The 23,194-nt window shown below is 39.4% G+C and overlaps 1 protein-coding gene across 1 annotated transcript in view; it reads right to left on the minus strand.

Moving 5' to 3' along the window:
- The window catches only part of PLD5 (phospholipase D family member 5), a gene marked incomplete at both ends in the record, with an annotated part of 170,899 nt that extends 149,065 nt beyond the window's left edge, over positions 1-21,834 (minus strand). Inside the window, one exon of the mRNA XM_084284035.1 lies at positions 21,649-21,834. Within this exon, the coding sequence (XP_084140161.1) occupies positions 21,649-21,834 (186 nt within the window). The remainder of the gene's footprint in view (positions 1-21,648) is intronic.
- Positions 21,835-23,194: the final 1,360 nt, after the last annotated feature.

The following is a 23,194-nucleotide window of genomic DNA, read 5'->3' on the forward strand; positions in this document are numbered from 1 at the left end:
CATACTGTGTTCATAAAGTATGACTGAGTAACACAGAGAGCCCAGAATCTGACCAACTCAGTCCCTATAATCCATGAAGCCAGTCCAAGTCTCTAAACACTTATTTATGACGTAGTCCCATAGGCAAAGTCTCTGCATTTTTATTGCTCCCAGAACTGCAATATTGACCATAGATGCCTACATAGCTTCAAGGGTAGAGTGGGTTCACCATATATTGATGACTCACTTTGAACCAAAACTACATTTTAAATTGGATAAAAAACACAAAATGACCTCACCAGAATAAGCAGATGTGCCAATGCTATACTTCACATCTTCCAACCACTGAATGCATATTAAATATTATATAAAGTGGCTATTGCTGTTTCCTGAGACTATAGAGGAAAAGATAAAGATTCTTAGTGTGTAGATAAAATGAATTATCCAAAGCAGCTTTTTTAGATTCTCTTTCTATCCTGAAGACATGGTTTACATACTTTTCTGCATATGTTTGTAACATTATCCTTTGGATGTTTGTTACAGCAGGGACAAATCTGTAATCACATAAACAACTGTTAAAGTCTGTATTGTACACACATATATTTTACATGCATTAAAAAAGGTATGAGAACAATTTTAAAATTAAGGGAAGAAAGATGAAGATTGTAACCTGAAGTAATCTGAAGGTATTACTAAATGAGAAAATCACAGCAGTTTTTGTTTTAACTTGTATATGTGCCTGTACGTGAATGGAAATCAAATAGCTTTTTCCTGAGGAAAACAAAGAAACAAACAAACAAAACAACAACAACAAAAAAAATCAAGGAATAACAACAGAGGTTGAAAACAAACCTTTCTGTAGCAGAAGTTCAATGAGTCGGAACAGAAAATAATGAGATATACTTTGTAAGCAAGGCATAGCTGTTACAATCTATCATCCTTAACAGTCAATCATTCTATGAATTACTGCGTTCATACATTTTTTTAACTAATCTCCACCTTAGACAAATGCAGTTATTGATAGATAACTATATCTATATTTTACCAAAAAGAAAATATGCTTTTTGAGCACTTTACTGAAAAACGTTGGCACAATGACTCTGACGTCTGAAAACCAGAAATAATGGAATTATCTGGCTGAAGACTAGGAGTGCAGTGATTGCAATTGTATGGTAAACGTAGTCTGATTTATACGATCCCTCGCCTACTGCCTATTTGGCAGCACTCCCAATCTATAGGCACTGAAGTCATTGGGATCCCAGATGACAAGCAGTGCAGAGCCTGAACAGATTCTAAATCATCTGGTGAGCTCTAGATAGGTGGTAGGACGAGACAGTAGGATGGCAGGACAATTTATCTCTGCCACTTTTTTTTTTTTTTAAATCATGAACTTTCTTTCTTCAGCATGCACACTCACAGAAGTGTTAAGGTACTTAAAACTATGAGCTCTACTTGCATCAAAACATGTTTTTGATGGACAAAAGATAACATTCATTTTCCACAAAAGCATCATGTAATTATGTGATGTTTCTGGTTTACAGCCCTAAGTAAAGCATGACTGCCTGTTACTATAGTTTTACTTTTCACTAGAGGAAAAAAAAAGGCACGTTGTAAGTATATGGTTACCCATTCATTTTTAAATTAAATAAAATATGTATAGATAAAAAAAAAAAAAAAAAAGAACAAATAAACAAACAAAAACCCACAACACCCACATCCCAAACATTCAAGTAACTGTAATACAATCTTACTATTCACTTATATAGAAATGGTCTCAAAATTATGTCACACTGACAAATCAGACCTTGTGCTAAATACACTCTTATAAATGAAGCACAGCCTAAAGCCATCAAAACAAGGGCTTCACAGTAATCAGCACTGCATAAACCATCAACATTTCTTCCTGCGGAGCTTAATGCTGAGAATTTTAAGGCCTTGATCACAAGTTCATTGGAACCACTGAAGAATTTTCAATGGTTTTGGATTATGTCCCAGAGAAATAAACAGGCACAAGAAGACAGGAAGGTAAGACAAGTTAGCAGAAAAACACATTAACAGTGAGGGTAAGCTTACTTTCTGTTATGAAAAACAATTTGCACACCTGCTTTATTTCAAAATCCTGATGCAATTATACTGCAGGCTACATTTCTGTATGAGAGGCTGCACTTTCTTTGAAGTGAAATTCATTAACCTATTTCAAGATAGAACAGTAAAAACAAGCATTTTAAAAATAAAGTATTAATATCCCACATGGACTAGGTAAATTTGTAAACAAAGAATATTACTTAATTGCTTTTAAACAAACAGTAATGAAAAAGACCAGCTAAAATTGTCATAATTCTGGAAAATGAAAATACAAGACAGTATAGTAAGCTCTATATATTTTCATGCCAGCAGCCGCTATTTTCATTTTTTGTCCTGATGCTTAAAAGGAAATTTCATCTGCGGGTATGTGTTACACTTAAGTTACAGTTAAAACACCCCAGGGACATAAGCATGGATTATACGACTCTTAATGACCTTCCAGTCCTGTTTTTCGTGATTTACTTAAGAGAACAACATATTTTGTGGGCATGCTTCCAGTGATCCAATTATGAAACATATACTGTTTTAAGAACTGATAGTGAACATATGCAAGTATATATACACTATCTTATTATACCATTTTTCTTTCTAACATTGCCCAGCAAAGCAACCTTGGCATTCTGAGAAAAAGTAGTATAAAATACACGTATTACGTTTATTTTTTTGCAGTAATTTTTCACCACTGCAATAGCTATTAGTTAACAGGTGTCTGTGTCACATTGTTTGCATATGCAGGCTATAATTTCATGAAAATGGTATTTTATAAAGTTACATAGAAATGTAACCAAAGGTGTTAATAACTATCTGTCAAAGGCTGACTGTTGGTTTAAATAATTACTCCAGTTACTTGTGAAAAATGAAATGAGGTGGTAATTTGTTTTTATAGATTTGCTCAAGCATAAACATGGTTTTGTACTTGATCTTTCACAGGCCTTGATGTGCTCAGCTCACTGAATATATTATTTAATACATACCATAAGCACAAGTCCCATTTTACATAGGAGGCAGAGAGGCACACAGAACCTGTGGGCAGTGACTGTGCCAGCCCCTCAGCACAGAGCCGGACCACTTCAGCACGCTCCCTGTTTTCACAGTGCCAACTTTCTCAGGCTGGCAGATTGCCTTCCCTTCAGCATGTGCTGATAAGGTAAATACTTCCCTCCCCAGCAGGGCATCTTTGAGTTGTATATGAATGTTTTTAGGGGATGGAAGCAGCCAAATAACACAAGACTGAAATTCCCCACATAAGTTGGCCTCAAACTTACTACACATATTTTTCATACATTAGCGTTAAAAATATCCCGCTCAGTGTAACAGTACACAGAAGCATATGACAACTATTGAATGAAATGAAGCATGCGTGATCCAGGTAAAAAAGCAGTGACTTTGGGAAAGTTGGGAAGACAGCAACAGAGAGTAGGTTGGAGCATGATAAAAGGGCTGAAAGCCCTTCCATAGATGAGAGGAAAAGTGGCTATTGCCTTCCTCGACTTCAGTAAGGCTTCTGACCCTCATAGTGGTGTTGAAGTATGGACTGGATGAATAGACAGAGAGGTGGACTGAAAACCAACCAGGATTGAAAACCATTCCCAGAGGGTGGTGATCAGAGAGTCTTGTTACAGGCCAGTAACTGGTGGTGTACCACAGGCATCAATACTGGTTCCAGTCCTGTTCAGCAGTTTCATTAATGAACTGGATGACAGGGCAGAGCATGCCCTCAGCATGTTTCCAGACCATACAAAACTGGGGAGTTGCTGATACACCAGAGAATCTTGCTGCCACCCAGAGGACCTTGACAGACTGGAAAGGCGGGCTGACAGAAATCTCATGAAGTTCAACAAAAAGTGCAAGGTCCTGCACCTGGAGAAGAACAACCCATGTACCAGCAGATGCTGGGGCCACCCAGCTGGAAAGTGGCCTGGCAGAAAAAAACCTGCATGTGTTGGGAGACACCAAGTTGAACATCAGCCAGTAGCGTGCCCTTGCCACTAAGTCGGATAACGTTACCCTGGGCTGGGCAAAGTATAGCCAGCAGGTTGAAGGAGGTGACCTTTCCCCTGTACTCAGCACTGGTGAGACCACACGTGGAGTACTGGGTGTAGTTCTGGACTCCTCTGTACATGAGACACATAGACTTATTGGAGGGAGACCATTGAAGGCCCACAAAGATGATTAAGGGGCTGGAGCATGAGGCAGTGAGCACAAACTGGACCACGGAAGGCTCCATCTGAACACCAGGAAGTATTTCTGTCCTGTGCAGGTGACTGAGCACTGTGAGGCTGTGGAGTCTCCCTTCTTGGAAATCTTCAAAAGCCAGGACATGGTCCTGGGAAGGCTGCTCTAGGGGCCCTGGTTGAGCAGGGGGGTTGGATGAGGTGCTCTTGCAGCCTAATCCTTTCTGTAATTCTGTGCGTCCCCCCGCAGGAGCTCTTTTCCCAAACCTGCCTTGAGCTTCTTTCCTCCCCCCGCCCCAATGTTCTAGGTTTCCTTAATGCTGTTTTACTTGTTCAGATATTTCTGTGGAAGATGTCTAGCACAAGTGAGCATATTTTATACTGTATATTTTGAGAGCAGAAGCCATGTACAAAGCTTTGATGATGCTTTCCCCATATGGTATTAAGATATAGGGCAGTTCTGAGGTTAGCCTTTTTCTTCCCTCTCAAGTGCAAGAAAGAAAAAATATGATATGCCTTCTTTTGTTTGTTTTGTTTTATTTTCCTCCAGTTTCTGGAGGATTCTACTTTTAAAAACAGGATGAAATTGCTCTTAATAGTTACAGCCAGCAGATCAGGCTGGCTGAACTTACCATTTTTCATTTCTACATAATCTTTTCCATTTAGTACTATGAAGACTACACATCACGGAAGCATTTTTTAGAACATTCACTGTGGCAGCAGATTCATGTTTCTTGACATAATTCTTTTATTTCACTGTCTCCAGTAACACCTTGCATTGTTTTTCCAATATTTGAGGATAAGCCTCTTAATTTGCTCTAAGCAGCTAGGGCCAACCCAGAATATACAAAGAATAAAAACTGCTGTAAAAGTTACTGCAACGTATGTGTTGTGTGTCTGTTTTAATAAGCACACCCCATAGAGATGCCAAATAAGCACTTTCTGTGGGAAATGAAGTGACGGGTCAGCAACATCAGGAATTTGTATTAGTAATACAAGGTTAATCCAATAAATCCAGTAACACATGCATCTTGAAGTTTCACCCTTTCTTTGAAGAAAGAAGAAGTAAATTGGTATGTTAGGAGACTGAAGACAAAAAAAAAAAAAAAATATCCGAAGATGAAGTCAAATTAAGGTTCTCTAAAGATTTTATTAGTATTTGTTCAAATTAATACTGTCTTTCAAAACAAACAAACAAAAAACACAGGACTCAAGTGCTCTTGATTCCACGTTCTGCAAGAAAGCAAGGAGCCATCTTCTAAATCCAAAAACAAGTTGGAGCCTTACCTAGGCAGCAGCAGGCTGGTCTATAGAAATAATCTAGTCTCATTGTTTTGGGCAATATTGTCTATGTAATGCTTTTGAATTGGATAAATAGAATTTTACTTTCAAAAAGACAGCTGGAAAATGGTTAATGTTGACATTCACATTAAACAAACCTACAGGTAATTTAAGCAATCTATAGCAATAGAAGCAAATATAATTGTGTATTGCAACAGCCTGCAACCTTGGACCCCAGGCACCTGTGTTCCTAGCCTGAAAGAGACAGAGACCTAGAAAGAATAAGAGGTCATTATGAAGTCAAATGCATTCCTAAAGATGCTATTTTACTATATTTCAACCAACCCAGGAGTATAGCAGCCACTAAAGAGGGAAGTTTCTGATTGGCTCCCCTCCTCTTCTCCCATTCCTACTCCTTCCTCTACATCAAATTTGGCTCATGCTACAGCAGCATTTCTGGATCAGCCCATTTATCTGAAAGAAAATTAGTAATTCCGTTTGGGAGGACAGGTATGTGATTTTCCTGTAAATTCAGAAAGTTGATCAGCTCAGCCTCTGGCCACATGATTACTAGAAGCAAACAAGAAAGGTGGCAGACAACTCTGGAAGCTTGGCATTGTTTCTCAATATCAACCTGCCATCGAAGATGAGACATGCATAGAATTGCATATAAAGTTGTCAATGTACCATCTACTCTGAAAAGCTGATATGAAAAATCTTATACTACCTGAAGTATTCACATGGCTCGCAACTTGTCTATACATAGACTTTATCAGCTACGCTGGACACATCCTCACAACCCTTGTAAAAAGCTGAGTAATGCTCTTAGTCCATTACACATGCAGAGATACCTACCCATTGCGGCAAGGGTATGATATCTTGCCCAAGGTCATATGGAAAACACAAAGCCTGATTTCACTTTATCTTTAAATCAAGAAGTAAGTCACTGTCCTAAGATCTCATTCCCTGCCTATGCCCATCTTTAGGTTAACACGTCTTTAGGTTAAGTCAACTTTTGGAGACCCAGTTTAGAAACCAGATACAAGCACAAAATGAAATTTAAATTTGACAGCATTTCCTTTTCTCAGCTCAGCTCCACCCCTCTTTGAAAGAGTAGCCATTTTCCTGGGCAAGCTTCAAGGAAATTAAGCCAAGCTAACTTTGCAACAGAAGAAACTTCTGGCAGATAAGGAAACAAGCAACATCTTGAGACTCAAAGTAGCACTGCTATTGTTAGATACTCTTATCTCTACTACAAAAATAAATTAATTTCAAATACAGCCTAAAGTCTCTCCATCAGAGTAACAGACAAACTGCAGGCAGTTTATCTTGGAGTCAACCTGTGAAGGCGATAGCCAGATGCAGTAAAGGACAGCTACAAGGGAGAGATTTACATCCACTTCCTTTCTCTAGTACTAACCTGATTAACACGATTGCCTTCTGTGTGAGATGACTAGCTCTGTGCAAAAGAGGAGAGCAAACTACATTGCATAGCTTGACATTAGCAAGGTTTCTTGATAGTCTCCCTTATAATCCTTATAGATAAATAGGTAAAATGTGCACTGGATAAGCAAAAACTATTTAATTTCCATAGTTTTGGCTTCAAATCCCCAGGAAAGTAGTCTACCATCAAGGTAGTTTTCCTTTGCCAACGAGTATAAAACCTGCTTGAATCTTTACACAAATCAATTGCATATTTATCTGGAATAAGAACTGCAAAAATAAAAATTTAAAAAAGACACTTGCATTTCAGAATAAGTATATTGAAACAAATCAGGCAAGCCTGTTACATTTCAAAAACAACAATTAAAAATAATTTTTAACTCTGTTTTCAGGTGATATCCACAGATACAGCCATTTGGAGTGGGATTTTTTTTCTTGCTTGCTTGAAAAAAAGCTCACTTCAGGAATATTTGTGCAAGTGTACATTTACAAAGGTGTTTGTCAAAGGTATTAGTATAGCCATCTAGACATTGCGGTGTGACTTCTCTTCTGATAGCATACATTTAAAAAAACAAGATGATAACAGAGCATTATTTCTCTCCAGTTATTCATAATGATTTGCAAATAAATAAGAATTTAAAAACAATAAAAATTACCAACTTGTAATGCAGCCTCACTTGAGCTGACAACTTTGACAAAATTCAGTAACAATTAGAATACCTCCAGCTTTTCAAAAGCAAGAGTGGCCCATGTTCAGACTAAACACTTCGTATTCCCTTTTGGGGAAATCTGTGTAGCTTCCATAATCCTTGCTTAAATCTAACAGAAGCTGGTTAAATGAGGCAGTGATTTCACATGTCCCAGGCAGAAACTGTAGTCAGTGGTTCAAATATGCTTTAATTTATTATACCTAAGAAGTGCAACAAAACCACATAAACATTCCTGTACCTCTTGCTACCACATTTGGCCAGTTTGTTTGTGGACACTGATGACAGAGCTTTGTTTCAGCCAGAGCTTTCAGGTGAATCACTGTCCTAAAGTGAATATGCCAAAACCAGAAAAAAAAAAAAAAAAAAAAAAAAAGCATCTTTCTAAATACTATGAAAAATGCTGTGCTAATACAGAACCCAAATCTCAAAGCTGATTAGGTCCTACCATCTTTCAGGGCTGTTTCTTTCCTCAGATTTCACACTTCAGCCCAACAGCGCAATAAAACTGAGTTGGACAATCTCATGTTTTCCTTCCTGAGGCCCTGAAAGAGCTTCTATTTTTCTACCATCATCTTACTACAAACAGCTCCTCTGCTTCTTTCAGAAATCTTCCAGGCTACATTTTTCTTCAAGCTCCCCCATTCCTCTCTTTCTCTTCTTGTCCCCATCTCTACCCTAAAAGCTTCTCCAGGCTTCATGGCTCAGTTGCTCTCAAAGCAAAGCAGCCAAGACAATATAATATGACTGCCTTCATGCTGCTGCCAAGACTTTAAAAGCAAAAACAACTCAACGCCTGGTAAACAAGCAATAAATACAAATAAACAAACCAATCAGTTACAGTACTAATCTCACCAGCCAAAAGCATACACATATATATACACTTAATTAAAGTTAATTAAGTAGAGCTAAAACAACCTACTATATATCCAATAAAACTCACAAAAGAGAGCTTGCTATCAGTGGTTATGTTGGTTTTAAATTACATAATAATCATGATGTATCTAACTAGACATACAATTGTTATCTGGAATGATATTTTGGGAAGGTGTTTCAGTTATAATGGCAATAATCAAGTGCCCATTGGTAGCTGGTTCCTCACCATGCTATTCCACTCAAGTTGGAACTCTTGTGCTCGGAGCCTGAAGAAATTAGCCAGATGTTATCAAAAATTAATGATGTCCAGAAATACCCTGAGAACACTCAATACCAAACAGAAACATAAAGTGAATAAACAAAGCAACAACTATTTGTAAAGTTTCTTATGAAAAATGTTTGACTGCTAACTATTAAAAAAAAAAAAAAAAACAAAACTAAAAATCACAAATAGCTGGTGGGGAAAGACTTCTCAAAAAGAAATCATAAAAAGCAATGACTCAGCTACAGTCCAAATATGAAGGAATCTTGGTGTCTTTCATAAATTCTACTACTACAAAAACTCTTACATAAAGAATGTATTTAAAAACAACAAGACAACACACACACACAAATCCACAACATACAGTGGTAACCTAAGAGCAAAACCACGAAAATTTAAAAGACCTCAGGTGTTTCTTACGCATTCCGGCCTGTAAATCAGAAAGTATTAATATACAGTGCCACTGCCATAACAAGAGCACTTCTATACCTGCTTCAAACTGCTCCCTAGATCAGAGAAAATCCCATTTGCTACCTGCACAAGCTAACTTCAGAAGATGCACTCTTATCTATTTCTGAAAAATAAAAAGCTTGTGATCTCTTTGGAGACAGATTCCATAATATTGAGAAGCAGCTTTCTCATTCCTTTCAAGGCACAATGGTACAGTTGCTTGTATTCCTGCACACTGAAGACATCCAAGTGCTCATTTAATTTAAGGAGGAGGTTCTAAAAGAACTCACTGTTGGTTGGCACAACAGTGATACTGGTGGCAAAGACTTAGTGTAATCATTGCCTTTCAAATTATTAGATCTATAGACAGCCTTAGCGAGGTTGTCACATAACTCAAACCTTCTGTTTTCATTGTAAATTCAGGGTTTTCAGAAGTACATACTCCAGATTTATAAGCTTACATCACTTTAGATCTTCAGAAAGCGTTATCCTGCCAGTACAGAAGTTAGATATAAACCTTAGAAGAGAACACTGTTTTGCAAATCCTAAGTATATTGCACTCTTCATATCTTCCCTGGGAGTTCCACGCACAAGACCCACCACAGGACAGAGTATGCTGTGGGTTAGGAAATAGGGCTGTGGATTTGCCAGAGAAATTCAGGGGGATTGTGCAGCGGGGCTTGAACTAGGAAATTAAATAAAAATCAAGCATTGTGGAAGAACTGATGAGACAAAATCATAGAAAAATAAAAATAAAGGTCTTGGTTTGGGTAGGTAAATCCACCCTTGGAGAAGTAAAAAGGGAAGCAGCTGTGCAGTGTGACAGATTTTTAAAACTGGCTAAGAAGCAACAATTACTTAAAGCCAGACAGGAACAGCCCTAATACAGACAAGCTTCACAAATTAAAGAAGTATATATATATTTTTCAGAATTTTTATTTCCAGAAGTCTAAGGTTTAACTGTCATGTGGTTGCAGAATGAAACTGATTTAGGCTAACACACATTGAGACCACGTACCACACAGCCAGGGAGCACAGGCTAGCACATTCCAGCTTTCTGCAGGAGTTTGATGTAACCAAACAATGAGAACAAAACTCAAAACCATACTGCATAAAATAGGATAAAACAACACAAAGGGCTAGGTGCTATCTGCCTGCCACATGCCCAAGAGGGAATTGAGAGCAAACTCCGCAGAGACAACAGCTTACATTGACAAAGGAAATTGCATTGTTTAAAAGGGTACCATTTTCAAAAACACTTAAATGATTGTTTCTTGCTATACCCAAAGGAATTGCTGTTGTTATTCAAACAATAAATCATACCCACTATAAGAGCCTGAAACAGCATTTGGTATATTGATGATCTTTTTACGCTTACAGCATCCCAAATAGGCACCAGCCTTCAGCATCGTACATTTGGTGTAAGTCACATTCTACAAACATACCACTCCAAATAAAGTTTAAAATTGGAAATTATTTTAAAATTGTTGGACTTTCATTCACTGGTGTTCTTTAATGTTTTCTTAAGCCATTCATTTTTAAATTGTGTTTCCTTTGAACCACCTTATCAGCTGCACCAACCACAGTGACTGTAATCTCTATTCACGTAATGTGAAGATGCATCTTCTTGGGGATCTAAAGATCACAGATGCAATAGAGGAAGCACAGGAAATACTTCATCACATTGTTTTTAGCAGCACTTAGACACAGGACTGTATGCTTGACTGCAAACGACTTTCTATCTAGCAAGCAGAAGTTCACTCTTCACAAAACATGCTGGTTTTCCAGGAAGAGATACATGGATAAATAGCACAGTTTAGCAAATACTTTAAACAGTATCTATCTCTAAATGATGGGGAGGATAAGCTCACTATACTACCAGAAGTTACCATTATGAATCCTGTTGACAAACTAGGTAAACTGATTTTTCTGTAAGTCATCAAAAGATCATAAAGGTCAGTAGGAAGTTCAATGAATGCTAATAACAAAGGCATGCCAGACACACTACACTACAGGCCATAAACCAGTTTCTTAACTTCGGAAGAAGTTACTTGACATGCTAGGTTAGACAAAGAAAGGAACAAGCATGATGGCTATGTCAGCCAAGCCATTTGCTGAAAACCTTTGAAGCACTTTATTCCAGAAGGTAACAGTGAACGAGCAGCACAGGGTTACAAAAGCACATCAATTTCCATTTATAAAGGCAGAAAATGTCAACCCATCATACTGCACAGGCACGCAGGGCTGTTCAGGTACTAGAGTAAACCTACAGATCTTCAACCCTATCTTATTCCATTCTACTCATCTTCCCAGCCCAACTTACACTATATCGTCACTGCCCATGAAGTGGCTCACCACAGGCCAACTTCTGACAGCAACCACAAGAAAACCATGGGAAAGATGCTATTGCAGAATTTCTATAGGTTATCTGTTCACCTTTTTTTGTGTGTGTGTGTCCCACAAATAAAACTTCCTAGATGATCATGGGTCTTCCCCAAATAAACAACCATGTGGAAACAGCAGAACTTGACAAGAGTCTTTGTGGTAGCTACCAGTTACATCTACAAACATTCTTCTATTTGCTTACCTCACTCATTTTCCAGAAGACAGGGTTTTTTAATTATCATTAAAGCAGGTGCATATTTCCACATAAATAAGCGCAAAACAGATGATCCCTGCTATCATTAAATTGAGATCATATTTCAGTTTAGATTTGTGTGTTTGTTTGTTTTAAGCGTGATGGGCATTTTTTCACCCACACTTCCCTATGAGAAACAGAAGCATTGTAATGGGGAGCAAAGATATTGTTTCACAAGTAGCCTTGTTTTTCTTAGTCTTTCTTAGGTATCCATTCATTATTCCTTGCAGCCAATTGAAAGTTTCAAATGCACCTAGCTTCTTTCCTGTACTCCCCATTATCAAACACCTTAAGGAGGACTTGGATCAAGTTGCCCACCATTTATCTCATTTTTTGCATACTCACATAGATCTTACAGTTTCCTACATGCCATCTGTTGTATTGGGATCCCTCCTGTCCTTTTCATAGCCTGTCAAGGATTTTCCCCTGTGCTAACAGCAGTGTTTTATATAAGGTATCCAGCAACTAGCCTGACAATGCAGAGAGTTAAGGCTCAAGAAGAGATGAGGACTTGGAGACAGACTTTTCCTTTATCTACCTTGCATACCACGATTGGACTTTCATTTTTTGCCCTAAACTCGTAACAGCTGAGCTGATCCATAGTCTTCTCTCAAGGAGCTAATATGCTACTGAAGAGTGTAGCAGCAAAGACGATGGATACTTTGCGGTGACTTTAGAACAAAATCAAGCAGAATTGCACAAACAGCACTGAGAACTAGGGCTCAAATCACTGCCACCTGTAACATAGTTCAGTAGGTAGCCTCAGCTGAAGTACTGCCTGCCTGAAGTTTGTTCAGCACATATAATGCATACACCCTTACCAAAAAAACTCCTGCCTAGAAACGGATCAGACATGGAACTTAATGGGCAGCAGCACAGTTTCTGTAACACTAAAACCACTATGTGGCTGGAAGTGCCAATGACATTACCAATTCTTACTCTTCCACATTTCAAAACAAATGCACATCTTCTCATTATGATAGGCTTTTTATGATATACTAACATTTACAGAACTGTTAGAGTATTACCACAAGTAAATATGCCTTTAGTGGGCTAACAACAGGATCATGAAAGTTAAACTGGTGGCTGATAGTCTTACAACCAGTCACTGCCAAAGTCCCCTGCTCAGCACTGCTCTACATTTGGTTCTGCTCCAAACAGTTTAAAATGCCTTGGGGAAATCCAGCCTATCTAATTTATCAGAATGGCAGGCATTATCTGAGTCACTATTTGCTTTATTAGTAGCAATTCTCAAATACATTAGCTCTTTTTTATTCCATTAAACATTTTATTACAACTGTAAATAGTGAAATACAAATAGCAACAAAATAGGGTGACTACTATTTATAAGCAGCAACAACTATATAAATGGTAAAACAAGCTGCTGATTATGTTGACATCATGTAATCAGAAATAGAACTAGCAAAGCTTTTTGAAATTCTTGGTGTTAATAAGAAAAATAAGATGTACAGCTGTATTCACCTATGAACACCCCATGGGAGAATAGGTAAATTTGTGTCTGTCTTCAAAGCATGAGCCAATGAAGCACTGCTAAAAATACCACAGATATTTCTCTGTCTAGGACAAGATATTACCTATATAGCCAAATTATGCAATGCACTGATCAAAACAAATAACCTAAATCCCTTTAAAAATATCCAAATCCTATGTATTTATAAAAGTAAAAGAATTCCGAGGAGCAAACAAACAAACAAAAAAAAAAATAAGAGGATGTTTTGATAGATAAATATCCAAAAAAAATGAAATAGGTTCGCAAACTAATAAAAATTAATGTCAGATTAAATTAATTCGCTTCAGTTGTACTAGGGTATCATTCATTACTTCTCTTCCTCCTCATGAACCTGAGGTTGTAACTCCTTGCACAGATTTTGTCACTTTTGACTGAGTGGCCCTGTTGCCCACAAAGGTACAGTACAGTAGCCATATAGTCACAGTAAACCCACTCTGTAGGTTACTTTGAGAGAACAGCAGGCTAACTTGCTTCCTTTATAGCACCTAAATCTGGTGCCTGTACAGGTGTGCCTGAGTTCTCAGTAAATGGCTCAATTGCATCCCCACCAGCTAAGGTAACACCTAGGTACGTATTCACTTCATTATTCAAAGTGAATAATGGTTTCCATCCTGGAAACCTGGACATACAGTGTCACAAGTAAGCAGCAGCACAGGTCCCTCATTTGGCTGAGTAGAAGATAGATTCTAGCATACACCTGCTGGCTAGTCTAGATATATCCTCAAGTATTCTCCTATTCTGCTTCTCAGAATCAGCAAAGAATAGATTTCAAACAACTTGATTATCTGGTCAGATTACACATTGGTGACACTCTTCTAATGACTGTAGACTGGAAAATTGCTATTACTTTTTCTAACAGCTGTTATTTAGTATTTCTTTATTGGGAATGATCAAGAATATGACTTCCCATCTTGAATGGGTTTGAAGCTGAGTTTGTCACTGAGTTTGTCAATTCAACATGAGTTGGTGTGATGTTTCTGTCTTTGGATAGACTGGGAAAAGGATTATCACTGGAGTATTTTAGCATGCCTTGTTCTGGAATGGGAGGCCTAAGCTAGACATACATTCTGCCACAGGCACTAGTTCCTTCTGGCATCTATCACAATCATTGAAGTGATTGCATTTGTGAAGAGATATTCACTAAGGATAATTTTCTTAGTGTCTTAAGCACCTATGCTATCTTCAGAAGTGTTATGGTCAATGCCCTGCTAACAAGACCCACCCTCTGAAGACTATAAAGTATTTGGTTGCGTAGTAGACAAGGAGCTTAGGTCGCAAGCTTCTGGAGCTGCTGTTTCAAAAGGATGGTCAGCTTTGATGAAAAGGATGACAGTAGCAAAAAAGTAATTTGGATTTTCCTTAACACTGGTAGTATTAGGAAAGGTATAGCAATGAAAACCATTTTCCCATATCTTCAGAGAATTTAGCATCTGAAATAACCATAGCCTAAGCTTTACATCTTTTGTTCAGAAATTTGAAAAGCAATTTCTAAGAACACTTAAATGAATTTAATTAAATGTATATATGCATATATAAATCAATTTTAAATGCAGTTTTGAAACTTCAAGTGTTGTTTTCTTATGCAACAACACAAGGCCAAACACTATAAATTAAGCCTGCTACAGTAACTACATGCCTCAGATGTTTTAATTTTAGCTTGGACAGTTTAGAGTTTCCGAATGACTGATGCTGAATTCATCAGAAACAACGCATTAGCTTAATGCAATGTCAAAAGTTTTTTTCTGGTATGACAGAAGAGTAACTTCTAAGGCTAATGTACTGGGTTTATTGCAGCAAGGTTCTGGTAGTGTGGGGGCTGCAGCAGTGGCCTATTTGAGAAGAGACCAAGGGCTGCCCCATGTCAAACACGGCTAGTTCCAGCTGGCTCCAAAAACAAGTCAGCTGTGCTCTGCAGCATCTATCAGCAAAGCAGACAGCAGCTCTAGGAAATTAAAGAAAGTGCAAAACAACTGAGAGAGGAGTGAGAAAAATGTGATAGAAAAGGCCCTGCAGACATCGACGTTAGAGGTGGAAGGAGGAGGCACCACAGGTGCTGGAACAGAGACTCCCCTGCACGCATGGAGAGGACCATGTCAGAGCAGATATCCATCCACATCTGCAGCAGGTGGATGTTCCTTGAAGGAAGCTGCAGCCCATGAAGAGCCTATGCTGGAGCAGGCTCCTGGCAGGAGCTGTGGCTGGTGGAGGAAAGCCTGTGCTGGAGGAGATCATCTGGCAGGAATTGCAGCCTGTAGGGGAACCATGCTGGATCGGTCCATTTCTGAAGGACTTTACATCATGGAGAGACCCACACTAGTGCAATTCTTGAAGAACTGCAGCCCTTGGGAAGGTTCCACGTCAGAGAAGTTTGTGAAGTACTACACTCTGTGGAAGAGACCCCATGCTGGAGCAGGGGAAAAGTATGAGGACGAAGGAGCGGCTGAGGAAGTGCTGTGAACCAGCCACAACTCTTGTTCTGTATTCCCCTGTGCCACTGGCTGGGGGCAGGACAAGGAAGAGGTGTAAGAGTCAGGAACAAAGGAGTGAAGTTGACCCCAGGAAAGAAGGAAGCATGGGAAGGTGTTTTTAGACTTGTCCTTGTTTCTCACTATTTTTAGTTGGCAATGAATTAGTTTTCCCTGAGTCTGTTTTGCCCATGGTAATATTTTGGTAAGTGAACTCCCTGTCTTTACTTTGACCCACATGCTTTTTAATCTTATTTTCTCCCCCTGTCCTATTAAAGGGAGTAGGAGAGCATCTTGGCAGGCATCTAGCAGCCATCCAGGGTTAACTCACCACAACCACAAAGAGAAACATGAACTATTGGGTATAATATTTTCTATCTTTTCAATATGAAATTACTTTGGTGACTAAAGTTATTCTTTCCTCTCCAAATCTCCAGATGCCACTATAAATTCCCCATGCTATTTTAAAAACAAACTGTTCTACATTCTATACCCTAAAACTCTTAGTACTTTCCCCACACTGTTTCAAGTATTTTTGGTCCTGTTTCCCCCACTTTTCTGAACATTACTTTTTCTCTAATTATGTTTGCCTACAAAACATTACAAGAGACACCTTCAAGGAAAACAACATTTTAACAGAACCTCTCCAGTCAGTCTGTCAGCGGGAAAGCCAACTGCATGCTACTACTTCAGCAGGGACCTCAACGCATACTAGTACCACTGTTGCAGGCAGGCATTTATGAATGTCAGACTTATGTTGAGAAAGAGCCAAAATCACCCTACTTAATGAACTTCCCCTGATTTTAACAGTGAAATCTAGATTCAGATATCCCTCTCCAGACCCAGATATGTATTTGGAATTATTATCTGCGACCACGCCATGAAAAAGTTCTCAATGCTGGAAACCAACTCTTTTGAACCCTCTGAATAGTACCCATTTATGCACTTTCACGTATGGTATACTCCATTCTTCTTGCAATTTGATATTATTCCATTCTTTATTCCTGCCTAATGCAGGAGACTCTTAATTCATTTAACTCAAACAACAACAACAACAACAAAAGTCTATTTGCATTCACAGCAAGACAGAGGCTGTTTTGGGAGCATGTTGAACAGTTATTGAATTCTGATTCAGATCCCTTGATTATTCTCCCTTAGGTTAAAGTGATTTGGCTTGGCTTTGTGTCATACTCATGTTAACTTGCTTCACTATGTTAACCACGTTCACCTTCTCCATTTACATGTTACAGTTATTGCTGTGCATGTGATATTTTCCACCATCCCTAGGATGTATTTCATTTTTGATTTGGTCATGAAGCTCTGGGAAATACCACAGGCATGACTGAAAAGCATCATTGTGAATTGTTTCAGGCCTAATATTTCCACATTGGATACCTGCCTCTGTTGCCATACAGCATTGTCTCAGCCTCATTACCTCTTTGCTCTGGGTAGCGATGCCACCAAAGGCACAGTGGTGAGCTGATCAGCTGCATAACATCAACCGGCCAAGTCAGCTCTCACAGCAGCAGGAGTACTTAGAATCTGAAAATTCCAGCATTGCTTTTGCCATTGATTAGAATTTAAGTAAAGAGAAGAGATGATGCAAGAACTATCAATAATGTTACCTCTTTATGACATTATTAAATGTAACAGATTGATGATCTCATGGAAATACAACTCTTATAACATGCCTCCCAATAATGTATCATCTTGAATCCAATTCATAAAAGCCAGGTTTTAAAATCTTTTTTTTTTTTTTAAAGCACAATTGAGTAAACAAGTAAAATTGGAAGTTAGAAAAAGATTGAATAACTACATAGTTGAGAAGAAATACCTGTGTAATAAAAAAAGAAGTATATGCTTGAAGCATCTGTTGTAGCTTACAAAATCTGTTCAATTTTTGTTTTCATTTGTTACTATTTAGAATTAAATTTTCTTTAAAAATTGAGGGTATTTAGTACCTCTTTTACTGAGGTACTAGAAAAGTAGCTATACAGTATTTGCCATTATTGAAGGATGCACAGATATGATGGAGAACAGCTGTAAATTAAATCAGACATAGGCAACTCCCACCAGCTAAAGGCTTGTTAGCCACTCTTCTACTCTTCCTCTCCATTGTACTCTTTCCCCTTTTACCCAAGTCACTTTTGATTAAAAATGCAACACCAGACAAAGAGAGAAGAAAAAAAAAAACACTCTGCAAAGGAGATGGTTTTTCATACACCAATTTCACTCCAATCACTTCCAGAAGTGGGCAAACAACTTCTCCAGAAGGTATTAGGAACCAGCTGAAGCAGATACTGTGGGAACATCAGCTGAATGGTTGCAACATCACCCTGGTCACACCTGCAACAAAGTTCCTCAGACCTATAATTAGTTCCTCTATTAAACTGAGGAATTACAACCCTTTGAACCATCAGCTACACCACACATACACAGAGGCACCAGTTCAGCACAAACGCCTCATGGGCAGTCCCACTTAATCTCAAAGATAGCATTTGAGTTCACAAGAGAAAATGAGTGAATTGCATTCAGATCCTGCACAGTACAAATTGTGTTACTGTCACTTGCAAAAAGATAACCCACATAAACTTTTAACCAGAAAGGAAATACTATATTAAGATCATTTGATGAACAATCAATTAACAAGACGCCAGCAATACATTCCAGCTTCTGGCTTCCTCTGTGGTCAGTCAATAATTAACCATAGAACTATTAAGAAACTGTATCGTATTTGTTCATCTCAACTTCTTGGCTTTTAGCGTCTAAGCATTATGGCAACAGCTGAATTTTGAACCTCTTTACCACACTCTTCAAATTCAGATTTGTTAAAAAAGCAGGGGGAAAAAAACAAAAACAAAAACATAACATGACAACTTTCTTAAGCTTAGAAATCTACAACAAACTATTTATTTGAGGTTTATACGTATACACACACAGGCACCGTCATGAAAATTGACTTCAGAAAATATTTTTCAGTCCCTCTACTTATGAGCTATATATGAATTAATAAGAAATGTCTCACATGAATAAGTCACGCTAATCACTTCAACAAAAATCAATATTATATCTACTGTGGTCTACCAAAATTTACTGGAAATAGCATACAAAACATACTGGCACACCTTTATCCGTATTACAATCACACTAAAGTCAATTTAAGAAGATTTCTATGAAGAAAACAAAACAAAACAAAAAAACTGTCTAGAAGGCCTAAAGAGCACATATATAAAACTTCAAAGTCAGTTCACGCATACATCTTGACGCACTGTATACACTCCTGCCTATATCTGCCATTATGTCATTATAAATATCATGCTACATAGTTTCAGAAAAATTAGTGCCTATATGAATGCTCACTCCTTGAGTATTGATTTTCTTTGTAGGTAACAAATAATGTAATTAACTTGAGGAGGAGGGAAGAGGATGGCAGGGGGCTGCAATTAAAAGTTTTTCATGTTTGCCATTTATCTCATGAAGTTTGTACATCATCCAATATTGGCCATAAGCTCACATATGTTAATGACTACACCACTGAGAACAATGCATCTCTAATTAATAGGTTTGTCTGCCGGACTAGAAGAGTGGTGTGTAAAAAATAACTATCAGGAAAACACAAAAAAGCCCTTAAAGATTTGTCTGAAAATGGAAAACAACCTTGCAACAAAATTGTATAAGCAAAATGTAGCCTATAAATTAATACATATTTTATTTACATTCATAAAGGGAATGTATTTAACAGACTGTCTGTTACAGTACTCGTGAGTAATGCAGTTACCTTAAATCACAACAGCATTTTCACATAGATACAATTGGAACATCTAACGTACTGCAGGGTATTCACAATAAACGCCAATGAAATAAATACTTCATTGCAAGCAAGAAATATCTGTGCTCCATTGTTTTTTTTCTTTGCATTGTTCAAGTAGGCTCTGCGAATAAAAATAACTGGATCAAATGAGAGGGAAATTCCCAGAAGAACATGCATTCATACCACAGTGATTAAAAAAAAAAAAAAAAAAAATCACACCAATACTGCAGGGTTATTCAAGATTACTACTGTGACATCAAAATACTGACTTTATCCAAAAATGGGGAGTGGGTGGAGAGGGGGTGGGAGAGGGGGGAATCCCAACATCCAAAATAAAGGTTTTGCACTTTGTCATCCTCAAACAAGTTAACATCTGTTTTCTTTGTCCATTATAAATATCATTGTACGATTTCAAATGCAGATATTTGAACGTGCTAGTATTCAGCTACCTGAGCAGCATTTAGCTATCACATTTGACAGATTATTCACCACCACCCCCAATTAATAATCATTCATTTGCTGACACATATCAAAATGTAGCAAAGCCCTGTTACAAAAGCCAGAGGTCAGATTTCTGTGTCTCCTGTGTTTTAGCCATCAGCCATACTGAGATAAGGCACTGACCTTTCTTTTTGATTCACAATAGGAGAATACTCTGCTTACAAGCTTACTACTGTGAAGCTTTGTTGTTAGCGTGAAGAACCACAAAAACGTGTGTGGGAAGGCAGATAGGATTCAATACCTTTCTCAAAATTCAAAACATGGCATTTCCAATAGTTCATCACTTCTTGTCATTTCCCCAGAAGCGTAAACAACTCAAGTTTAAGATTTCGCTAGCATGGAAAAGATATTCTGCAGGTTGGTAGAAAGGGAGGATGATGCTCTATCAACCAGTTGATAGTTGTTTTTTTTTTGTTTTGTTTTTTTCCTGTTTTGTTTTGTTTCAGGGTTCATCTTCAAAGGATTATACCATGCCATCTAGATTTTTCACACAATAAAGGCAATTTATCCTTGTTTCAAGATCATTTCTACCTGAAGAGACTTCAGGTGGCAGCATCACAGGAAATATTTTTCTGTGCAACTTGAAGTCAATGTGACTGTGATTGCAAATTATTCACTAATATAAAGGATGGCAGACTGTTGCATTATGCAAACCCCATCTACATTCTTTTGCATCCCTGCAGATGTGCAGCTACTTCCCTGATTTGATTGCACTGTAACAATGGAATTCACCTCATAAGCTACTCAGAAAACTCTTAGACGATATGCAGGTCATCTCAACACATTTCCTTGTTGTTAAAAGTAACATGAAAAATGCTTTCAGACATCATATGAGACAGGAATACTTAGAAGCACCTTAAATTCTTATAAAATATTCACTACAACCACCCACAGTATCAGTTCATCTGTGGTCCCAAACACAGTTAAGTCATGTATTGTTGCTGCAGAAATAGATGTCTTGAAGGAAATCTCCTATATCCCTTATAGACTGAATATTTTCAGAGTCCCATGAAGGAGAAAAAAATACAAAAACACAGCTAAAATTTTGAAAAACCTATTTTCTTCTGGCAATTTTAGAACTACATTATAATCACTGTGAGATAAGTGCTCTAACCTCCATCTGCACCATCCCAATATTTCTCCTCCCACATCAGTGCTGAATTTGTGGGAACAGAAGTATGAATAAGCCAAGAACATTCAAAAATATTTCCAGTTAGGAAAAAACTTCCATGTGGTTTGGGAACAATACTGCCATCCAGTTTGCCTCAGATTTGACCAGTCTGGGACCTCTAAGAAGCTCCTTTCTCTACCATTTGGACAACGTCATGCCCAATCACTGGAGCAACACTTCTGGAGTCCAAGCTGGTAGCAGTTTAACAGAGAGGCTACACAGAGGTGTATAAAGACAAAAAATAATAAAAGGAGGGAAATAGAAGCTGGCTTACGTGCTCCAGTTTGTCTTTCCTCCTCAGCCAGACGCTGGCACTGTAGTCCTGCTGCTTGACAGTGCTGTAGAAGTTCGCACCTACTCTCGTGAGGCTCGGTGACGGCTCCCTGGGTCTGCTCTTCAGCCTCATCTGCTCGAAGCCCTCATGGGGGGATGAGGAAAGCCAGTCATGCCTGACTTCCATCTTGACATGACAAGGCAAAGTCCAAACAGAAAAATCAGAAGAAACCAAGAAATTAAGAGCCACTAGATGAAGAGGGTCCAAAGGGAAAGAAAAAAAAAAAAAAAAAAAAGAAAGAAAAAAAAAAAAGAGGATGGAGGAAGACAAGAAGCAAATAAAAGCAACCCCCCAATACCCAGGAAACGGGAAGAGAAGAGAAGCAACGAGGGGGAGTGGCGGGAGGGCTGCAGGTACGACAGGGGAGCGGCCGGGGGCGCCCCGAGATGCCGCCGCCCGCCAGCTGCAGCCCGGTGCCGGCGCCGCGGGAGGCGGCTGCGTGCGGGACGGCGGCGAGGCCGGGGGACAGGAGAGGAGGGGAGAAAAGGGGAGAGCAAGGGAGGCGCGGCCCCGTGCAGGCGGAGGCCGGGCGCGGCCGCCGCCTCCAGCCCGCCTGCAGGTTGGCGCAGTGGCGGGGCCGCCGCCCGCCCGCCCGGGGCTGGAGCCGGCTCCTCCCCGTCCCCCCTCCTCCTCCTCGCTCCCGGAGCTGGCTGCCGGCGACGAGCACAAAGCCGGGCGGGGGGCGGCCGCCTTCCCCTTAGCCGAGCGCTTGCCGCCGCCCCCTCGCCCCCGACCCGCTGCCCTCCCTCCTCCGGCCTCCTGCTGGAAGCCCCCGCGGCTCCCGCCCCCCAGGCCTCGCAGCACCGCCCCGACCCTTCCCCGGGGACAGCGGCAGCACGGCTCGGCTCGGCTCCAGGGGAAAGCCTCGCCCCGGCGGAGCCCCCTGCCCGGCTGCCAGTGCCCGGCTCGGGCAGGTCGTGCAGCCCGGGGCCAGCTCCGGCAGCACAAGTTGCTCTGCGGTGCTGTTTAGCTGAAACTTGTTTCACCGGGAGGAAAAAAAAAAAAAGAAAAAAAAGAAAAAAAAAAAGAAAAAAGGACTTTCTCACACTGTGAAAAAGCCACCTTGGTAATTGCCCACACACTCCGCAGAGCTATATTAGGCACAGACAAGAAAACTCTCTCACAAAGCACCAAGAACTAATTATTGGAGCTCAGAATGGCTCTTCAGTTCTGGCAAACGTTTGCCAGTGGGCAAGCTGTGGTTTGCCACAGAAGTGAACTGCTGTGGTTATTCAGATACACCGATATCGAACTGAAAGACTACACGTGCATCCAGTTCACTAAAATATCCTTTGAGTGGTAAAACTGTTCATTCAGACTGGTTGGTGAGAGCACTGCAGAAGAGCTCTCTGCTAACCACTTCATCTGGAGTGAAGCCTACTCCTGTCAGCTCAGAAGGTACATTTAAAACATCCTCATGGTTGGGCTCAAGGTGTATTACTGCAAAATAGCATTCAGAAAGCAGCCAGATACTGAAGTACATGAA

Source organism: Netta rufina (assembly GCF_964035555.1).
Source record: "Netta rufina genome assembly, chromosome: 3".
NCBI classification, from domain to species: domain Eukaryota; kingdom Metazoa; phylum Chordata; class Aves; order Anseriformes; family Anatidae; genus Netta; species Netta rufina.